The sequence below is a fragment of the Taurulus bubalis genome (assembly GCF_910589615.1).
Source record: "Taurulus bubalis genome assembly, chromosome: 13".
Classification (NCBI taxonomy): Eukaryota; Metazoa; Chordata; class Actinopteri; order Perciformes; family Cottidae; genus Taurulus; species Taurulus bubalis.
In genome coordinates this window covers 20,149,381-20,169,358 of record NC_136601.1, presented here as the reverse complement: position 1 = coordinate 20,169,358, position 19,978 = coordinate 20,149,381, and the positions used below count along the sequence as shown (strand labels likewise).

General features: G+C 44.4%; 2 protein-coding genes across 2 annotated transcripts; both read left to right on the top strand.

Moving 5' to 3' along the window:
* The first annotated feature begins 964 nt into the window (after positions 1 to 964).
* apool (apolipoprotein O-like) lies at positions 965 to 8,835 on the top strand. Its single transcript, XM_079228870.1, has 11 exons — positions 965 to 997; positions 1,902 to 2,000; positions 2,095 to 2,220; positions 2,730 to 2,784; positions 3,201 to 3,299; positions 4,237 to 4,328; positions 4,425 to 4,541; positions 5,186 to 5,372; positions 5,453 to 6,088; positions 6,378 to 6,500; positions 8,194 to 8,835. Exons 1-11 carry the CDS (start codon positions 986 to 988, stop codon positions 8,280 to 8,282), a joined length of 1,635 nt encoding a protein of 544 aa, XP_079084996.1. The 5' UTR covers positions 965 to 985; the 3' UTR covers positions 8,283 to 8,835.
* Positions 8,836 to 18,526: 9,691 nt separating this feature from the next.
* agtr2 (angiotensin II receptor, type 2) lies at positions 18,527 to 19,732 on the top strand (the record flags this gene model as incomplete). Its single annotated transcript, XM_079228869.1, has 1 exon — positions 18,527 to 19,732. One exon carries the CDS (start codon positions 18,527 to 18,529, stop codon positions 19,730 to 19,732), a length of 1,206 nt encoding a protein of 401 aa, XP_079084995.1.
* Positions 19,733 to 19,978: the final 246 nt, after the last annotated feature.

Genomic DNA, 19,978 nt, shown 5'->3' with positions numbered 1-19,978 from the left:
TGTAAGATGTAAGTTGCACTGCGACATTAAAAAAGGAACATATTGCTCTTTTTCAAGGATACTATTAGCTTACTGTTATTCTGTACATTAAACTGACTAAAGATGATATTAAAAAAGAAAGAAAATTACATTTATTCTTCCTAAAGTAGCCTTTTTTGGTTTCATATATATGAATATATATTACAAAAAATACAGATTGTAAACTTAAGTTGTTAAACTTTGACTTCAATAAACTGAATCCTCTGCACTATGAGCTACGATCTGTATATGCGTACCCTTTCTTGGATTTATTGAAACGGCATTGCAGCGTGTTCTGTACTTGGTCATCCCATAAACCAGGAAGACATGAATATAGCCTTTCCCTGCATACGCTAATAATGAATACCTAAACTGTATTTGGGCTGGACCCCCACCTGCATCCACCTAAAGAGCTGTAGACAGGCAGCGATAATGACGTATGCATACGTCATTATCTCATTCTAGATTAACCTGTTAGGGCAGCACTTGACTGCTGGGCTCTTACTTTCTGAACCTCCGCCTACCGCCCTCTGTGCAATGTGCATGTACTGAGTCCCCGTCGTCCATTGCAGCCAGTGCATTCAGCTATGCTGAAAACAATACCCAATGTGTGGTACTTACTTTAGGAACATGCAACATATGAGCACATCAATTAAAAATAATACACATTGGATTTGTGACACTAGAAACAAGATATGGCCCCAACATAATACCAGATTCACCTCAGCTAATATTGTACTTGAACTTAAGTAATGTCAAATTTACATTTGGGCTCTGGGGCCTTGGACAGTTGACTACCTTGCCCTGTCCCGAATAAACCACAATATCATGCATAATGTCCCCTAAATTTAGCTCAATTTAGCCGCTGCAGGAGCCTCTTCGGGCCTTTAGGTGGCAGTAGCTGAACGTGGGTTTGGGCCCCTCGAAGCTGCTCCTCAGAGCCGAAAGAAGAAGGAGGAGCGCTGTCATGGCGGCCAAGGTGAATGCGTGACTTTACTTCTTCGTCAAAGTGTATTTTTAATGAATGAGAGGGGGGTACAGCGCACGCCACCTGTCCCGGAGTCGTTGCTGTAAACGTGTACTGACTCCCTCTGCGGACATTAACCGCGTCCGCTGCACGAACACAGCGTCGCTGACTAATGTCCGCTGCATTAGCCTCCAGAAGGAGTCGGTGCTAACTGGACACTAGCGAGCTGACGGCGGTTTGAACTGTCACGTACTCGACCGTTAACGTTCGTTATCTCCCAGCGCGTGTCACAACTGACATGCGCGAGCCGTTGGCTTCGTTTGCCTTCGTGAGGCTGTTGACACGGCGGAGGAAACGTTACAGTCCACGTAGGTTAGCTTAGAGAGGCGGTTACATGTTACCCACAACACCGTGAAGGACTGGGTGTACATATGGCCGTATTGTAGGTTCACTTGTAGCGTTACGCATGGTGGCTGTGTAATACGCTGACTACAGCAGTAATGAGTGGCTGAAGAAAGTACCCAACTGTACAGAAAGCCATTTAAATGAGCTCCAGCTTAACATTAAAGTGCAGGATACTGTCAATGCTTTGATAATATTAATATGTAATCATATAAGAATAACACTGGGAAAGCAGCACTTGCATAATGAGTGCCTTTTAATGCTTTAATAAATGCACTATTGTCTCACTCTTACATATACATGTTGCACTTTTACTTCAGTGAGATTATGACTGCAGGACTTTTACTTTTAAAGGAGTATTTGTGCATTGTGCTTTCCCCACGTTTTCATACATGCATGCTCTTCTATCTTTACTACTGGTCCTCATGAGTCATCTGTCCAGCATGTATTTGTGTGTTGTTGCGATGAAGTTAGCGCTGCAACCTTTTTAAACGTTTGTATCACTGTGTCCTAGGTGGTGATGGTGGCCGTCCCGACGGTAATGGGCATAGCCTCCATCCGCGTGTACACTGTGAGCGACGTGCCCACTGATGGACTGGTTACTCGGGAAAAGGTGTGGTTGTCCGCTTAGCTTGGGCCGGTCTGATATGAGACAAACTGAATCATTGAACGTCACAATTACGTGCTGACTCTTCCTCTGTCCGCAGCTGAACATCTACAGCCCGCTGCCGCCGTCTGCCCAGACCCGGTTTGTTCCAGAGAGACCGGGTGTTATTCAGAGTGGGTTAACTACAGCGAGAGAGGGCATACGACCAGTGGTCCAGGCTGTTACGGTATTTAGATGTTGCTGCATGTGTTTATAGCGGTGCATGCAGAACAGTTCACAGTTCACAGACTTGCTGCAGAAGTAACTCATACTTTCACATTCTGTCTCGCATTTAAAACCCCCAAAAAAGAACAGCCCTTTGACGGATGTAAGTGTTGTGTAAATGGCACAGAAGCTAAAACACATCGAAGAAATCTTATCTTGCACCTGCACTGTTAGTTTTCCAACCCTGATTTGTGTTCCTGTAGTTTGTGGTCACAAATGAGCACAATCCCACGTACTGCAGGGTGCTCTGCGCAGGTACGACTTTGCAAACAGCAAAGTTCAGGTGTCAGACAGGAAATGGCGTTCATGCAGTTAACTCGGCAGCGGCAATGTTTGCTGACAGGAGATTAGGCCGTTTGATACTGTGGAAGATGGGGGAAAAAACCCCACTTCACACTGACTCAGATGTAGATGTGTTCTTCATGGCCTGTTGTCGTGGTTCACGTCAGCGTTTTCCTTTGTTCCCTGCAGGGTGCCTGCGTCTCTGTGAAATCAAGAAGTGTGAATCTATATTATGCAGGAGAAGGTGAGTCAAATACATATAAAACTCTCCCTCCTTGAAACTCAAAACTTAACTCGTGGTGCCCCGAACTCACATGTTTGTACTGACACCCATGAAACATCTCACACAGGGTGCCAGTCATCTATTTATGACTTCATGTACTGACGCTACAGTATGTACGGTCACATTATACTACCTCGCACAGCTCACTGTGCTGGGATTGTGCATGCTTTTATGTCACATTTGTACTGTTATTTCCCCAGAAAAAGCACTAGTGTGTCTTACCATCCAGTAAAAACACTGCTACACATAATATTGCTATTATTGTTATTTGTATTACTTTTTATGTGTCCACTTTCACTGTTACTACTGCTTGTGAAGTGTACTATGACACGAAATGGAAGGAAGGTTTGTCATCTGTTTTCCTGTGTTTTCCCCAGATGCGTACTATTACTTAAAAGACCCTCCCCCGGGTTTTCTACCCAGATTTGGAACCATCACCATGGCTGGCGTGCTTGGCATGTTCTTGACACGGAAAGGTAACTTATGTCACTAAATCACAAACACTTCAAGCCTGCTGGGAACGATGGTTTTGTCATCTATTAATCTGTCTGTTTAACAACAATATCAAAGTATAATATACAAACATTTTGAGGTGTAGGTACCTAAATGGACCTATAGAGTCACATCACACGTAACAATATTTAAACATATGCTCGTATAACCTTCATTACATTTTTTTCAAATTGCATTGTTTCCTTTCCAAGGCCACCTTGTGATATTTCCCTTTGTGCCATTGAATGTGGTTCATAATACATTGTTCTGTCGGAATTTTCTTCACAGGAAATCTACACCAGTATTTAGATGCATCAGTGTTGTATTAGAAACTGGCTATTTTGCAGAAAGAAAAAGGATCTGCTATGATATTTTTTTTTTTTTGCAATGTCATAGTAGCATGCAAGGCAGACATTTGCCATGCAGCTGTGTGGTGGTAACCGGTGTACATAATACATCCTCACATTCATCCACCATGCCACCCAGAATGTGGACGTCTGAATGTAAAATCATATGAATAATACATACCGCGTTAATTTAGCATACAAGTCTCGGACTTAGACACAATCGCTTTGTGAACCATAACATCTTTGTCCTACAGGTGCACGTATGAGACAGTTTAGCTTGAGGCACATTTAACTTGAGGTTTACTCATTCGAATACAGCTGTCACAGATCATCAGCGTTTGCAGACCACAGTTTGCCACTTTAGTCCCCAAAAACCTCCACGAAGAAGCACAACACATAAGAAACGAGAGAGGTGAAGTTTCTGTTTCTGTTTTTCTTAGCAGCCTTAATCTCTCTGTGAGGAGTCAATTAAAGGACATTTCTCATTAGCAGGCCCAGATGAAGTTTGGCTCCAGGTTTTAATCTGTGCCAAGTTGGATTGATTGCCGTTCTTCATTGTGAACGTTCATTTCAGGCTCTCAGATCAGGAGGTTAGCCGTTCCACTGGGCCTGATGAGTGCAGGAGCTTCAGTCTGCTACCCGGCTCAAACGGTGGCCGTGCTAAAGGTAACCTACTTTTTTATTTTTTAACGTTGACCTCTTGCCAGTAACGAACGTCCTTATTTTCAGGGTGTAACCCTACCACTGTCTCTTGTTACCCAGGTGACGGGTAAGAAGGTGTATGCGGTCGGGCAGTGGAGCGGCGCTGCAGTGTCTTCACTGCTCAGCTCCAAGTCCCAGGAGCCGGACATCAAAGGGATTGTTGCTTCACAACCACAGGTTACCAATCACACTGAGTCACTAGAAAGATGCATTATGAATATTAGATGTAGATGTAACCAGCAAGTATTAAGTAGAAAGTACTGCATGCGTGTGTGTGACTAAAACCAAAACAGCGGTTTAACCCAGTTAATAGTAACTCCCGTTCCACTGAATGATTTCCGCCCTACATTTTTTTACTTTCTCAAAAAAAATCCCTCTCAAAAGGGTTGTAATTAATTTCCTTTCCCAGTAATTTGCCCTTATATGATGGTAGCATTGTTTCTGTTACTTAGCTCTTTGTGCTTCATTCATTGTGGCTTGGAGATCTTTGTTATCTTGATATAAAACTTAAATTCACTGTAATGGCTCTGCAGTGCCAGCCAAAGGCTAGAAATGTAAAATGCTAATGTAAGCAATTACGTTTCTTCCCCCCTTCTCCATTCAGTGTGATAAATCTAATCTATTAGAACTGAAATGTTCTGCAAACTGAGTAGTGCTTAATTTGGTTTGTAAATGTAATGTGTTTCTTCTGTCACTGACGAGTACAGTTTAGTTGTAATTAATCAAACGGTGAAATTCATCATCATAGTTTTATATACAATAATGTATGCAAGCCTTCGTTAAATAAGATTTAAATTAGTTTCATTCTTTATCCACGTTAGACAGCTGCAGTAGCGGAGGAGGCCTCAGAGTCCAGCTCAGCCCAGAGCTCTACAATCCCAGAGACAGAGGTTGAATCAGCCGAGTCTGTTCCTGTCTCTGATGAGTCTGTTGTCGCTGTAACAGAGGAGGCGTCAGTAACACTCACAGAGGTTTACCTCGACCAGACCCCAACGGAGACCCACACAGGTATCGTAGATATTGATCTCTGTCTGCTTGTTGCTCTGTCTACGTCTCTTTTGGTTTACGTTATTTCCTCTCCTGCCCAGATCCAGTGGCACATTCAGTGCCAGTAGAGACAGAGGCCATCGCAACCTCTGAAGAAATAAATGCATCTGTTGAAAGTGAGGAGCCCTCAGACACAAAACAAGCAGCAGAGGATATCTCCACTGACGCCAGCCCAGCCGAGCCAAGCTTAGAACCAGAGACGTTGAAGGCTTCTCCAGTGGAGGAGGTCTCTCCAGTGGAGGAGGTCTCTCCAGTGGAGGAGGTCTCTCCAGTGGAGGCCGTCCCAGTGGAGGAGGTCTCTCCAGTGGAGGAGGTCTCTCCAGTGGAGGAGGTCGCTCCAGTGGAGGAGGTCGCTCCAGTGGAGGAGGTCTCTCCAGTGGAGGAGGTCGCTCCAGTGGAGGCCGTCCCAGTGGAGGAGGTCTCTTCAGTGGAGGGGGCCGCTCCAGTGGAGGAGGTCTCTCCAGTGGAGGAGGTCGCTCCAGTGGAGGGGGCCGCTCCAGTGGAGGAGGCCGCTCCAGTGGAGGCCGTCCCAGTGGAGGGGGCCGTCCCAGTGGAGGGGGCCGTCCCAGTGGAGGAGGTCGTCCCAGTGGAGGAGGTCGCTCCAGTGGAGTCAGCTCCAGTTGAGTCTGTCCCAGTAGAGGAACCACCAGCTCCAAAAGCCTCAAATGAGCCAACAGGTATGAAAGATGTGATGCCCGTAGTGTCAAAGAACAGAAAGTGCTCTTGGAAACCCACTGTTGCTACAGAAGTGGAGTCAATGCAAATGTAGCTACTTGTGGAGAAAAAAAAAAATATTGTACCGGACCGTCCAGTACAATACACCGATTATTTGTTAACTGAGGTTGCTGAGAACGTTATTACTGTTAATAATGTGATAGCGAAGTTACAATAGCTTTTATAAAGGTGGAAACGCATAAGTTCATGTCCGTGCCGCTGATCCTGTGTTGTCTTTTGATATCACTCCAGAGCCAGTTGTTGAATCAGCTGAGCCTGAACCTCCTGTGCAGCCGGAGGTAACTGACCCGCCACAAGATGCTGCTGTGGAGGAGACGCTCCCACCACCTCAACAGGCACCAGACACCAGCAAAGGTACTGGGAACACCGCTACACCACTGCTTTGGGTGGAGAGTTCACACACACACACACACACACACAAACACACACGCACACTGCTTCTCTTCTGGGAATGTCCCTGTACTCCAAGGTACCCGAATGTGTTGGGTCTTGTGCTTGTTAGTAGCCGTAGTGTTCATTTTCCAGACAGCCAGACAGTTTCCAGTAAAATGTGTCTTGCGTCACAAGCCGGCTCTGAAGTCCATGGAAAAATAATCTATTAGATCGCAAAGAATGATATTCACCAAATTTACCATGAGAGGAATCTGATGTAATGCTACCAGAGTCAACATTTAATTATATGCCGTTTTAAAACCTACGTCATGTTCTGGACCCTTCTCTGGACAGCCTGACATGAACCTGACCAGAAAGACAATGCTACGATGCAGTGATCCCATATTTCATAAACACTGTATCTTACATCTTAGTCTAAAGCCAGGCATCTCTGCCTGCTGGTCTGTCTGCACGCCGCTTATCGGCAGAATCGTTCATCTGCTCGACACTTGGTGAGCGTATTGCTAGAGACTCCAGGGACGCACGGGAGTTTGGTGTAATTTGTGCTGGCGACACGTTCAATCACAATAAACTTTGAAAAAACCAACACGGCTCTTGTCAGTGGGGGCGGAGCTTCAGGGCTGGGGGCGGAGCTTCAGGCCCTGCAGACGGAGTCCAGCATGACTACTGCTGTTTATTGACTTCAGTTCACTTTACAACTGAACTCTTCCTCACTTCCCTGGAGTCAATACAAGCAGATGTATTTTCCCGGTGTCTGACTTCATACTAAATGATAACACTAATAACATTACCGCCAGCAAAATGCCTCCGCTAATTAAAGTTCATGCTCTACCTTTAGAACCAGGCTGTTGTGTCAAATTAAGCAAATGAAGCGGCTATTTGGAAATTACTTCCTCTAACCGCAAGTAACTGTGACTTGGGTGTGTTTTTAATGGCCAGATTTTGTGATTCGGAGGCCCCTAAATGCCAACTTACTTTACTTTTCACCCTTTCTCTAACTGGGAATGCTGGTTTTGGCATTGGTAGACGGAGAAGGCTTTTTCTCTGAAGTAAAAATATTAATACAGCACATTGAAAGGGAAAGAAATTATCAGCACAGTAAACTGAAATGTAACATCTGTTCAAAGTGTCGCTTTTAAATTCTAATATGATGCTGGTTTAAATGCATAACGATGCATTATATTTGAGAACAACATAACCAGCAACATTTCTCTCTCAGGTAAATGCAGTACTACAATGACTTAATGAACTAAAAGTAGAAGAACACAGTACAGTGTGTAGTGTACAGTTGAGTTGCATATGTTCGGGGGTAAGTTATTTTAGGATGCAATGGTAAAATAAGTATTTTTCATATCTAAACACCATGGTGAATGTATATCTGTTTGGGGCTCGCATTGCACCTGGTGTTTTATTCCACAAACCAGACTGTCGACCTATTTCTCCAACTCTAGTTCACTAGTATTGTATGATCACAGAAGATTGATAGGACACTGTGGCTTTGACCCTAGAACTCTTTAATTAATTCTCATTATTACTTCTTTAGTTGGTTCTAACATGGGTTTAGTAGTTATTGTATTTGATTCTTATGGGTTTATTGTTGTAATTGCTGTGCTTGTGACAGAGATTTGATTGCATTTCTCTTGCCGTCCACCAGGGGGCTCTGGTTTCAAGCAGGACTCTGCTCTGATGGACTTTGGCCAGTCCAGCCCTGAGGATGAAGACCTGTACAGCACACGCAGCTGAGGGACCGCAGCCGGCCGCAGGAGGAAGCTCTTTCCCACAATGCCATCTCACATCTCCTTCAGAACAACAGGCCCGTTATCATCACGCCGTGTAAATAGGTCGTTTTGCCAGAGTTGGGAAGTCTTTCATCAACATTTCCACTTTCATTTTTCCGGCCCACATCATTTTGATTTCCACAGAAAAGATCCAAGTACGTTCGCTTGAAGCGGCAATTTACTTCCACAGCACTGCGTCAGTTTGAGTAGGACAGAAACATGGAAACAGATCACACCCACTACTGTTTACACGCCTGTTCATGCACAGAGTGCAGATTGTGAATCTCTCTCGGTATGTGTCATTTAACAATTATTGGCTTTTGTGCAAAAACTTTCACTATCATGAGTGCATGGTGCTTGTATTTACTGTAATTTATCCCGCTGCGTAGGTATGCTGAGAATACTGCACCTGGGCTGGTATTGGTAATGATTGCAAGATGGACTATTGCTGTTCCATTTTTTGACATAAAGAAGTGTCCAGTTGTTTAGAACCAAAAATAAATCTATATTTTTCATGATTTCATGTTGTGTCAAGTACTTAATACTTTTACATTACATGTTAGTTGTGTTATTTATCGTCCTGCGCAGTAAGTGCTGAGCACACGCAGACTTATAATACATGCAGATTCAGTGGGAAAACATTTGTCGGGCAAGCACGTAACAAAACAAGGTGCCTTCCTAAAACAAGTTATTTTCATGATCATCAAACCGCTCCAAAAACCTCATTAGACGTAAAAGTGTACTTCTAAAATCATCACACAATTAGCCGCTCAACAGGAGATTGACTTCATCTTCAATCACAGCTGAGTCGCATGAAGAAAGCCTTTTATCTTCAGGGAAACCATTAATGTGTCTGTAGCTGTGATCTGAAATCAACTGTCCAAACAGAGAGATTTGAAGCTTTTCTCTGTATCAAGTTTTCTATATTATATTTCAAAAAGTAGTATTTTTGTATGTTAATTGATATACATAAATATTAATTATGAATATGTTACTAAGTAACAAGTACTTGCAAAACGTGATGCTAATCGGCATACTGTGTTGACTGTTGTTGATGGTTGATTGTTGTTGTTTGTCAAATGTATGCACCACCCGCCAAGACAAATTCTTCGTATGTGTAACATACCTACCAAATAAATGGTTCTGATTCAGTATGTTAGCATGCCAACAAGCACTAAGATAGTGAACCCTGCAAACGCCAAACCTGCCAATAAAACAGCACGTTTGCATTGTGAGCATGTTTTAGTTTTACTACTGAGCTCAGCACCACTGGGCCTGAGCAGAGACTCAGTCTTGTTAAATGTTATGCTACAATTTACTCAATTAGTTGAACCAAGTCAGAAATCGGCTCATCCTGTAAACAATTCAATGAGAATCGCGTCCTTGGTCAGTGAAGAACAAATTGTGTCACTGCTAGTAAATCTGACTCCATAGGGATGCAGTCATTGTTTCCTGAAACAAAAGCTGGGACACTGACAAAGACATTTCAATGGCGAACAACAAATTAAACGATTCTGTTGAACTTCTTTTGCTTTGAAAAGCAAGATATTGCATTAACACAGGAATGTGGTGCGTATGCCACTAATAAAGCATTTCTGGTGCCACATGTTTCTGCTTATTTGTGTGGGTGCAATGTTTGTACGGGAGGACCAGGCTATCTGTTTACATCTTTATAGCTTCTTCACTGATCCTCGGAGAAACCGGAGCTCCTCGGACCTCGTAAACTCTGCTCGAGGTGGACCAGAGTCACGGCCCTCGGGACTCTTGTGTGCGAGCGTGCTCACATATGTTCATAAGAGGAAAAAACTAAGAGAGAGAGATCAATAAGACGCCAATACGTTCCCATGCTTCCTGTTATACATGGGAGAAAAGCACACATGGTAGCCAGGCGTCCTGTGGCATCGGAGCTACGCTTTGCGCTGCTGCTTTGAGTCGAGGGGTCGAGGGACTTGTGGGCTGGTGTTTCTGTGCTGTCTTCTTTTAAGACAAGCGCTGCCAAATTAAAAAAAACAGAAACAAGTTGTGCCCTGGATGCATTAACCACCAACGGCATTAACCAAACCACATGGAACATATTGCCGCAGATCAGAATAGAACGGAGCAGAGGGAGAGTGAGAATGCTGAAGATCTGCAACCCTCTCCACTCTCATGGATGCCTTGTTGCTCTAAGCTCAGGGGCCGGTGTTGGAGGCAAGATGTGAAGCTAAGTATAGCCTCCATCTCGCCTCTCTCAAGGGTCCCCTATACATATGGGGCCCCCTTCCTTCCAGCATCCCACACAAGCAGCAGCTATGATTATGTTCTGAGACTGCACATGCCATGTTGTCCAGAGCGCTTTCACATTTTTTTCTTGACCAACAGAGAGGAAGCAGGACTCACAACCCTGACCTTTTACCTCTTACCCCCATGAGCCGTATATTCCACGGAGGACTTTGGGACGGTCAGGGCCTGTTATCTTCCCAGGATCCGGCTTGTGAAGGAGACCCTAACCCTCAAATAAACACATAGCACATTTATCAGTAAAGAATATAAACTCGACAATTATGTAAGCATTTTAAGGGTGTTTGTGAATACAGTGTATGTTTACTCGGGCATGTCGTCCTCTCCGTTATTGGTATGGGTCAGTGAGTGCACGCAGTATGTGTGCTTGGTCTTGTGCAAACAGTTTCTCTCTCTTTCTCATTCATGTAGATAACTTCTGATGCTGGCAACTCCTTCTGTTTAGCAGAAACAGTATGCGCTCATAATGCACACGTACCTATCAACTGATCATTTGTTGTTTTGCAGACAACTGATGTGCTGTGTAGCTCTCGATTGCAGAAACATACACGGATATTAAATCATTATTTATCTAGTTAATGAGCGCAGAAGAAAGAGAAAGAAACTTTTGACAAAGTAAAGTAGCAAAAAGAAAGAATGGAAAAAGAAATGTCATGCTTTTAGTGCAGAAAAAAACAAAAACAAAAAGTGAAGAAATAATTGGCTGGGAGATTGATGTCCGGTACGGGTTGAGATGTAAGTTGAGGTTTGATGCTCTCTGCTCCATTGCTCTCCTTATCTGCTGCCTGTACGGACGCTGCCTTTTGGATCATCAAACACCCACAGACGAGCTCGCACTCCCACACATGCTCAAACTCGGCCCTCGATTCCTGGATCTGACACCCAGAGAAGAGAGGAGCTTTTGAAAGTGGCTGTAGAATTACCAAACGTGTTTTCAACATGCAATGCGATCCATAAAAAGTGAAACATGCCTGCTGAATTGATTATCTGTTGGATAAAGTGAGATTGTCCCTCCAATTGTTGACAAAGGTCAAAGAATGTCAAACTGGAGCGGCTCTGAGATAATAAAAAAAACTAAAACAAACAAGTGAAAGTGAGATTGTCTGAATGTGAAGCTAATAGACAGAGCAATCTTTTCATTTGAATGTCATGTTTTCACTGCATCAAGGAGGTTTGTGCCCGTTGGAGTTGTTAATAAGTAGTTATAATAACACGTGTAAAATACTCTCCAGCCATGCTAGCAGCTCCGTCAGGCTCTACCTCTAGCAAACCAGCGTGCTAACACCAGCGTGCTAGCACCAGCGTGCTAACACCAGCGTGCTAACACCAGCTAGCACCAGCGTGCTAGCACCAGCGTGCTAGCACCAGCGTGCTAGCACCAGCGTGCTAGTACCAGCGTGCTAATACCAGCGTGCTAGTACCAGCTAGCACCAGCGTGCTAACACGCTCACAGGTACAATGCTGACATGCTTTGTCAGTATGCTAAAATTGGTTAGCAAGTGCAGCTGAGGTCAGGAATTGCATTAGTTTTTCAAGTAATTGGCCCTAAACTTACAGCTGGGTACCGGCCCCATTGTAGAAACAAGCAAGAGTACGGTAGATTTGAAACAGTATCCAACCGAGAAAACCCCGCCCAGTGGAGGAGAAGCGCTTCAGAGTCACTCCGGTTCTGAAACGTGAAGCCAATGCTGAAGCACCTTCAAATTGCAATATTTCTGATGGCCATCAGGGGGCGACTCCTCTGGTTGCAAATAGAAGTCTGTGATTGAGAAAATGACTCTAATTCTCACTTTATTCTACTGTACACTTATTTATTAACTCAGTAAACATTGTAAACATGAGTTTATGGTCTCTTCAATACAGCTTGATGTTAATTTAATTCCTTTCACATGTTGCTAAATAACAAGACTGCAGTGGTGGATTGGCCATAGGGAGTACCGGGAGTTTTCCTAGTGGGCCGGTCAGTAATGGGCCGGCAGTGGCTGACCTTTTTTTTTTTTTTTTATGTAAAGATGCATAAGAGGCCCTATGATAGGCCCAGTAGTCCCGCCCACGCATTTTCCAGACCCCCCTCGTCCAATCACCTTTAATGATGAGCTAATGACACATCATTAGCAATCTGTGAGAGAGAAGAGAAAGCAAAAATGGAGAAAAAACGAAAAGGCGGTGCAGAAAAACTGAGGGAAAAGAAAAAAAAAGCTCTCGCAACTGATGCTGCTGAGAGCAGAAATATAATAAACATGTTTGCTGCTGCGGGGGCCGGCGGCGGTGGCGTAGCCTCCGGCTGCGGGGCTTTGGCTGCCGGCAGCGGCGGGTCCCTCTCAGGAGGTGTCGGACAGTGAAAGTGAGGCTCCCGCTGCCATGGTGGCACAGTGTTATCTGTTAAAGCATTGAGAACGCGCTCTTGCACCCGACATGTATATATTTTCCACACTTAACATCAACATTAGTTAGCGTCAACAAGCACGTATCATTGTACTTTCTGCTTTCAAAGTAAAAGCACTTCCTGTTTCTATGCTCTTCACAATAAGAGTAAATAATGTAATAAAACAAGTTACAACATACAGGAGACTGGTGGTGGCGATAGCAGGTGAGTGTGCTAGCTAACATGTTGATGTTGTGGATAAACACTCATTCACTAAATGTTCAGAATTGTTGTCTATGAACTTTACTTGACATAATAGATAGCGTGTGGTGTAAATCTAGTTCTAAAATGTTGGAAAATGATATACTACCCTGATTAATTAACCACTATTTTATGGTGCTGTGGTTTGAGCATGCAGATCTGCTTTTTGACAATTTTTATAATTACAAATCAGGTCACCAGAGTTAAAGTGTTTTAAGTATCAATATACTTTCTCTAAGCTCCAATTTGTTCAAATGTGCTTTACCTATTTTTTTCTGTCAGTGTTTATGGTTTATTGTCCTTGCTTTTCTTTTTTTTTAACACTTATTTATGGAAATTTTCAGATTAAATTACATCAAGTAAGAGACAATGACCCATTTCAGTATAGTAGTGTTATTAAGGGCTTGTGTGATTATATGTACAGTACATCAACGGACCGAGTTGGCACAGTATCTGCGCGCGGATTGTGGTGGGTCAGTCTGGACCAAAAAGTCCAGGGCCGAATTTTTGTCCCAGTCCAGGCCTGCAAGACTGTGACGGCCAAAATCCAAGTTGTCTGATGATTGGCCGAGTTCAGTATTTACTGAACTCGGGGCTTCAAAACCGAAGTCCACAAACCAATGAGTGACGTCAGGATGTCCTCTTCTTGTATGCAGTCTAGGCTTCTGCAGGATGACACATTTTTGAAAAGGCCTAGCCTGGAAATCAGCAACGCACTGGTTTCCCGACAAAATCCAAAGTCCATTGCAAACACATTCTTTTGTTTCTTTCACGCTTTGTTCAGCAAAAAGATCTTCACTTTTATAATTTTTGAAGCTTAAATGAAATAGGCAGAAGTCAAGAGCTAACTTTAGGCTAAACAAACGAAAGTCTTAAGGTGTTAGCCGCAGACTTTATATCAGACACCTAACCAAAAACCTTTTAAAAAAAGCCTTTGACTTCCAGTTGTAGGAAGCAGAAGAGCAACACTGCTCTGCTCACTCATTTACTAATCTTAGGACTCCTCTATACAACCCAAAACATGCAGATTCTGTTTGCCCAAAATGTTGTCAGAGTAAATAATAATATACAACAATAAAATAATTTCAGAAAATTCAGAATGAATCGCATGTTCAGCTTTTGTTTAATGTGCGTATTGAATGAAGAGTGTAGCGTGTAGTGTATTAAGTAAACAATGCACCTGTTGTGTACTCGTGCTCTTAATTTATAATTATTTTTATTCATTAGGCTTTCCATAATCACATTTTGTGATTAGTTTTATTTCTAAATCCAGCCGTCGAAATCACTCGAATGATGGAGATAACTAGTGAGGATTGTTGGAGGAAATATGATGTTTTATATTGATTTTGTTATGGTTTCCTACGGTTAGTGTTGGAGGAAATATGTTGTTTTATATTGATTTTGTTATGGTTTCCTATGGTTAGTGTTGGAGGAAATATGTTGTTTTATATTGATTTTGTTATGGTTTCCTACGGTTAGTGTTGGAGGAAATATGTAGTTTTATATTGATTTTGTTATGGTTTCCTACGGTTAGTGTTGGAGGAAATATGATGTTTTATATTGATTTTGTTATGGTTTCGTTATTGTTGGAGGAAATCAACGCTACCATGAGGAGTTAATAACGTAATGGCTTATGGGCAGAAGAGACAACAGCAGATGATAAACAATACTAACAATTAGTATACGGTTGTAGAGTTTAAGAGACGATGGTCATTGCTTGTTTCCCTTGCTGATGATTCTACAAACTATATTTAGACAAGAGGAAATATATAAATCTGCATTATGTAACATATAGAGCAGCAGTTTTATTATTTATGGGGCATTTTTAATTTACAACATATTATGCCCTCATTTCTGTCATGGCCTCACATGACCTTCTGCTTGAATACTGTAACGGGCCAATTATTTGGCAGAAGGATCTCCTTTAATATATGATAGTAATGGCATATCAGTGTGTTCAGTGATTTCAGGATTTGTAGATTGACAGTTTCTATAGTTAATTTTTAAACCCCCTGTTTGGTCTGGAACTCATTTGTTTTGATAATTTTGACAGCTGAAACATTTCTGGAGCGTATTAACACAACATGCCATGTTGGTACACGTGACGAGTGAAGCTGTGCTAAAGTGAGGCGCGAGTGTGAAGACGAAAACAAACCCAAGCAAAAAACAATCAGAACAAAGTCACGTCCACTTCTCTCCAATGAGACCTTCTACCGCTCAAGGGACAACATGGTGACTGATTATCAACAACAAAATAAATGGAAATTCAACAGGATAAAAGAAAAGGTCGGTTTGATTGTGAGCAACACGGTTCAGCCGGAAATGAGTACAACTCAATATTCTGATCACTCTATTTATTTTGTGTTTCATTGAATTGACCAGTGATTTCCAAACTGTGGTCACTTACCTTGTGACCTGAGCTGAAAAACAAATGGACTTTGTTCAAATCCCCCAAATTGTCATTTCATTTAATTTGACAACATCACATTAAAATAATGTAAAATGTAGTGGTTAACCTTTTTTTAAAGTTTTATTATTTTGTAAGTATTTTTGAAAGAAACTTTGGTATGATGTGTGTTTTGAATTAACACGACGAGATAGATAAACGTAGTCACATTTTGGACCCGTGGGAACTATGGAAGAGTTTTCAGGTTTGTCCAAATCCTGCGTATCCTTGTAATTTTATTCATGAAAACTACTATGCTGTTCTCCACTTTCAAGTGTTAATCCAAACTGTATAAGTATAGATTCGGTGTATTACCGTTTGTTTTTTACTTTATTTGTCACACTCTTGTAGATATGCAGCCTCAAAGGATGCCATCTGGGAAGAAGAGGAACGTTATCCTGAGAGAACGTCGTCTCTGTGCTGAAGCTCGGATGAAGGATATTGTTTCTTACCACCAGCTGTATTTAGTTAAATGTTGTTGGATATTGAAATTGTACAAAACATTGTTTTGGCCTCTCAAGCTTTGCTATGAACTTCTTGAAAATGCATTATATTATAGAATATAACTTAGAAAGTTTAGTGGACTAAAACGTGCAATATTACCCTGGGAAATTTAGCTGAGTGGAACCATATTGTAGCAGAAAATGGAGCTTTATTAAATGTACTTAGTTACTTCCACAAGAGGAACAGAGGAACTGAGGGGAGGCAGAGACATTTCTTCTTCTGTCTTCATCTATTTCTGTTGGCCAGCATGACGCCACCAATTTCAGTTTTGAGTTGTGTTTGGCTTCTCTGTGCATGTATGTGTGAGAATAACAACAGTGAATACCCAGCATGCCAGTGGAAGCACACCGCATTATGAAATTTCCGTTTTGGAAAGCCTAACCATCCCATTTGAATAACTCGTCCCATGAATTCCAAATTTCTGACATCCTGCACGAAGGTCTTCATTTGCGGCCTTCGAAATCTGCTGCCTTCGGTCTCGCCTTCATCTGTCATCCTCACTGTCAGCTTTCCCACGGCTATTAGAACATGTCAGATCCTGATAGATACTCAATGGAGCAGAGTGCACACACACACACACACACACACACACACACACGTCTCAACACGTATGTAAACAGAGGCGAGCACAGTGCGCCGATGCGTGTGTGCCCGGCTAAGATTAAGCACATTCAGTTGCACAGCTACTGAAGCAAAAGTGCCCACGTGCACGTGTACGCGCACGTGCACAGACGGGTGAGAGATGCACGCTCTCACCGTTGATCAAAGGAGCTGTGATGTAATCAGTCTCAGAGCTTTGCGAGCATCCCTCATTAACTTTTACCAGAGGCTCTAATGAAAAACCACTGGAGGGAATCTCCGTTTTCTCTCCTTCTTTCCCTCCACCTCCTCTCCCCTCTTTCCTTCTCATCTCCTTGTTCACTCCCTGCAGTATCTGCGCGTCCTCCTCCTCATTCATCTTCCACACTGTGCCTCCCCTCTCCCTCTCTCTCCCTCTCTCGGCCCCAGTGGCTGGCTTGACTTCCGCTGAGACAGAGTAAATATTTCCCATGGCTTATCTGACCGCTGACAGGACGAATATGACACAAAGTGCAAGGCTCTGCTAATTAACACACAGCCTCCGTTCCTCGGGTCAGAGGTCGCAGCGGGGACGGCTCTGGCTTTAAGTCGGACGGCCCTAACTCACCGGTGTCCTAATAGTTATGTTCAGGTATGACACATGCTTTTGTGTTCGCAGTCACTGGAGACGCAGCTGTTGCGCAAACACACATCTTGACTTCATCTTCTCAGTTTTGGCCTTTTCTGGTGGAGTCTCTGGGAGGGAAGGGAAGAAGGAGGGATCGGATATAATACAGAGAGAGAGAGAGAGAGAGAAAGAGAGAGAGAGAGAGAGAGCATGTTTCTCTGCAGGCTGGCTTGTGTCCAGGTACAGTCCAGCCTCTTGGTTACGATGAAGGTGGGACGTGTCAGCAACTTCCCCGTTGTGCAATCATCATGAGGCTCTTGGGGGCTATAAGAACCTCATCTGGTTTCTCAGAGCCTTCAGTCGGTTTTCTCCACACACACACACACACACACACACATGCAGACTCACACACACACATGCAGACTCACAGACACACAAACGCAGAGGCATGATATGGTCCGGGGTCCTCAGTTGTGCAGATTTGTCTGAGGGGTCGAGGAGCAACTGTCAAGACATGGACTTTAGCCAAAAGAAGCATTGACACTGCTTGACTGCTCGGACCGGAGGCTCAATCATTCACAGGTAAGAGGAATTCTTTGAAGAGATATAAATCACACACCGAGTAAATTCAAAATAATCCTCATCTTAAAGTTTCTTTCACTAATTCAACTGTTCTTTTTATTGAAAAATTGTTATTTGAAGAAGTCGTTTCACTTATCTGACCGATTGCCTGCTTTGAATCCAATTAGTTGTTGTTTCTGTTATTAATAATGCACCGGACCAGTGGACTTAAGAATCCTAAAAATCTATTCAATCGGAAATTAAGTTGACACTTTTTCATTAATGCGCCATAAGCTTGTTTCAGTCATTAACACAAAATAGATGTTTCTGAGGAACCGCTGCAGCAGCCAGATTATTGCAACCCCTTCATAAGTATCTCATTCCTGCCCAACTTCAGGAATGGTGTAATGGATTTTGTGCTGCGATTAGTTATCAAGTCGGACAGCTAATAAACAACGCAGCCAACTAACGATTACTGTGTTGTACCGTGTCCATAAAAGGCAGCTGAAGTCTGAATGTCCTCTGCTTTGTGTTTATTTCCAGCTAACCTTGGGAAACTGAAAGGGGGGAAGTGAAATTGCGTGACGGAAGGGTACGTCCAGTCCCATGATGGCAATCCCAAGCGACCTCTCTGTTTTCAACTCCACCTCCTCCCCTTATCTGAACGCCTCGCTCGCCCCGGCTGCTCCCCGCTGCCCCGGCTGGCCTCCTGTGCCGATGACCACCGTCATCCCCGCCCTCTACAGCATCATCTGCGTGCTGGGAACCGTCGCCAACGCCCTGGCGGTGTGGGTGTTGGCCCACGCCAGTGCCTCCAGGAGAACCGTAGCCAACACGTTCATGCTGAACCTGTGCGTGTCCGACCTGCTGTTCCTGCTGTCCCTCCCCCTGTGGGCCGTCTACTACTCCCGGGGCTACGACTGGCCCTTTGGCCGGGTCGCCTGCAAGGTCTGCAGCGCTCTCCTCCACTTCAACCTCTACGCGTCCATCTTCTTCATCACGTGCATGAGCGTCGACCGCTACCTGGCCATCGTGCGGCCGCTCCGCTCCCAGAGGGCCCGGTACCCCAAGCGCGCCCGAATCACGTGCCTCCTGGTGTGGGCGCTGGCGTGCGCTTGCTCGGCGCCGCCCTTGTATCTGAGGGACACTTACCCGGTGGAGGAGCTCGGCGTGGAGGTCTGTGGGGTTGACTATTCAAATTCCGACTGGCGCCTGACCCTGGCCTGGATGAAGATCGCTCTGGCCTTCCTGCTGCCGCTGTTCGTCATCTCTTGTTGTTACGGGGCGATCGGCAGACATCTGTTGGCTGACACAGGGCGGCTGAGAATGCACTTCTCCAGCATGCCCTCTTTTAAATCACCCGAGTCCAAGGAGAGCAGTAAAACAGAGAGACCCCCGAGGCCCCTGGAGGGCCGGGGGCTGGAGCGGGTGTTGTGGACGGTAGCCGCGGTGGTCGTGGCCTTCTTCGTCTGCTGGTTCCCCTTCCACTGCGTGACCTTCCTGGACGTGCTGCATACGGGCGGCTGGCTGGACGGCTGCGGCGTGACCTGGATGGTCCACAACCTCACGCCGCTGACCCTCTGCTTGGGATTCTCCAGCTCGGCCATCAACCCGGTGCTCTACTGCTTCCTCGGCAACCACTTTCGGGGCCGTCTCGGGGGCCTCTGCAAGGGCCTGTGGACGTGTGTGAAGGCGCAGGGCGAGGAGCACAGCCAGAAGAGGGGCTCCTTCAGCACCCGGCTGAGCTCCTTCTCTCGAAAACTTAGCGACCTGAAAGACATGGCGATCGCGGAGCCCTCCGGTCCCGTCTAAGCCGGCCCCCGGAGGACCCGCTGCCCCGTCCCCTCTGCTGGCTTCACACTCCAGAGTGACGCCGACGTCTTAACTTCACACTCAGCATGGACGTGTGAGACGGAGCTGGGACTATGAGCCCAATGCCGCCCGACGAAGACAGAAACTAAGTTACTACAAAAGATGAAGCTGAGAGGTTCAAATATATATTTTTGGGGCTTGTAGCCAAACGGTGTAACAGACAGATAAGTTATATATTTCATGCCT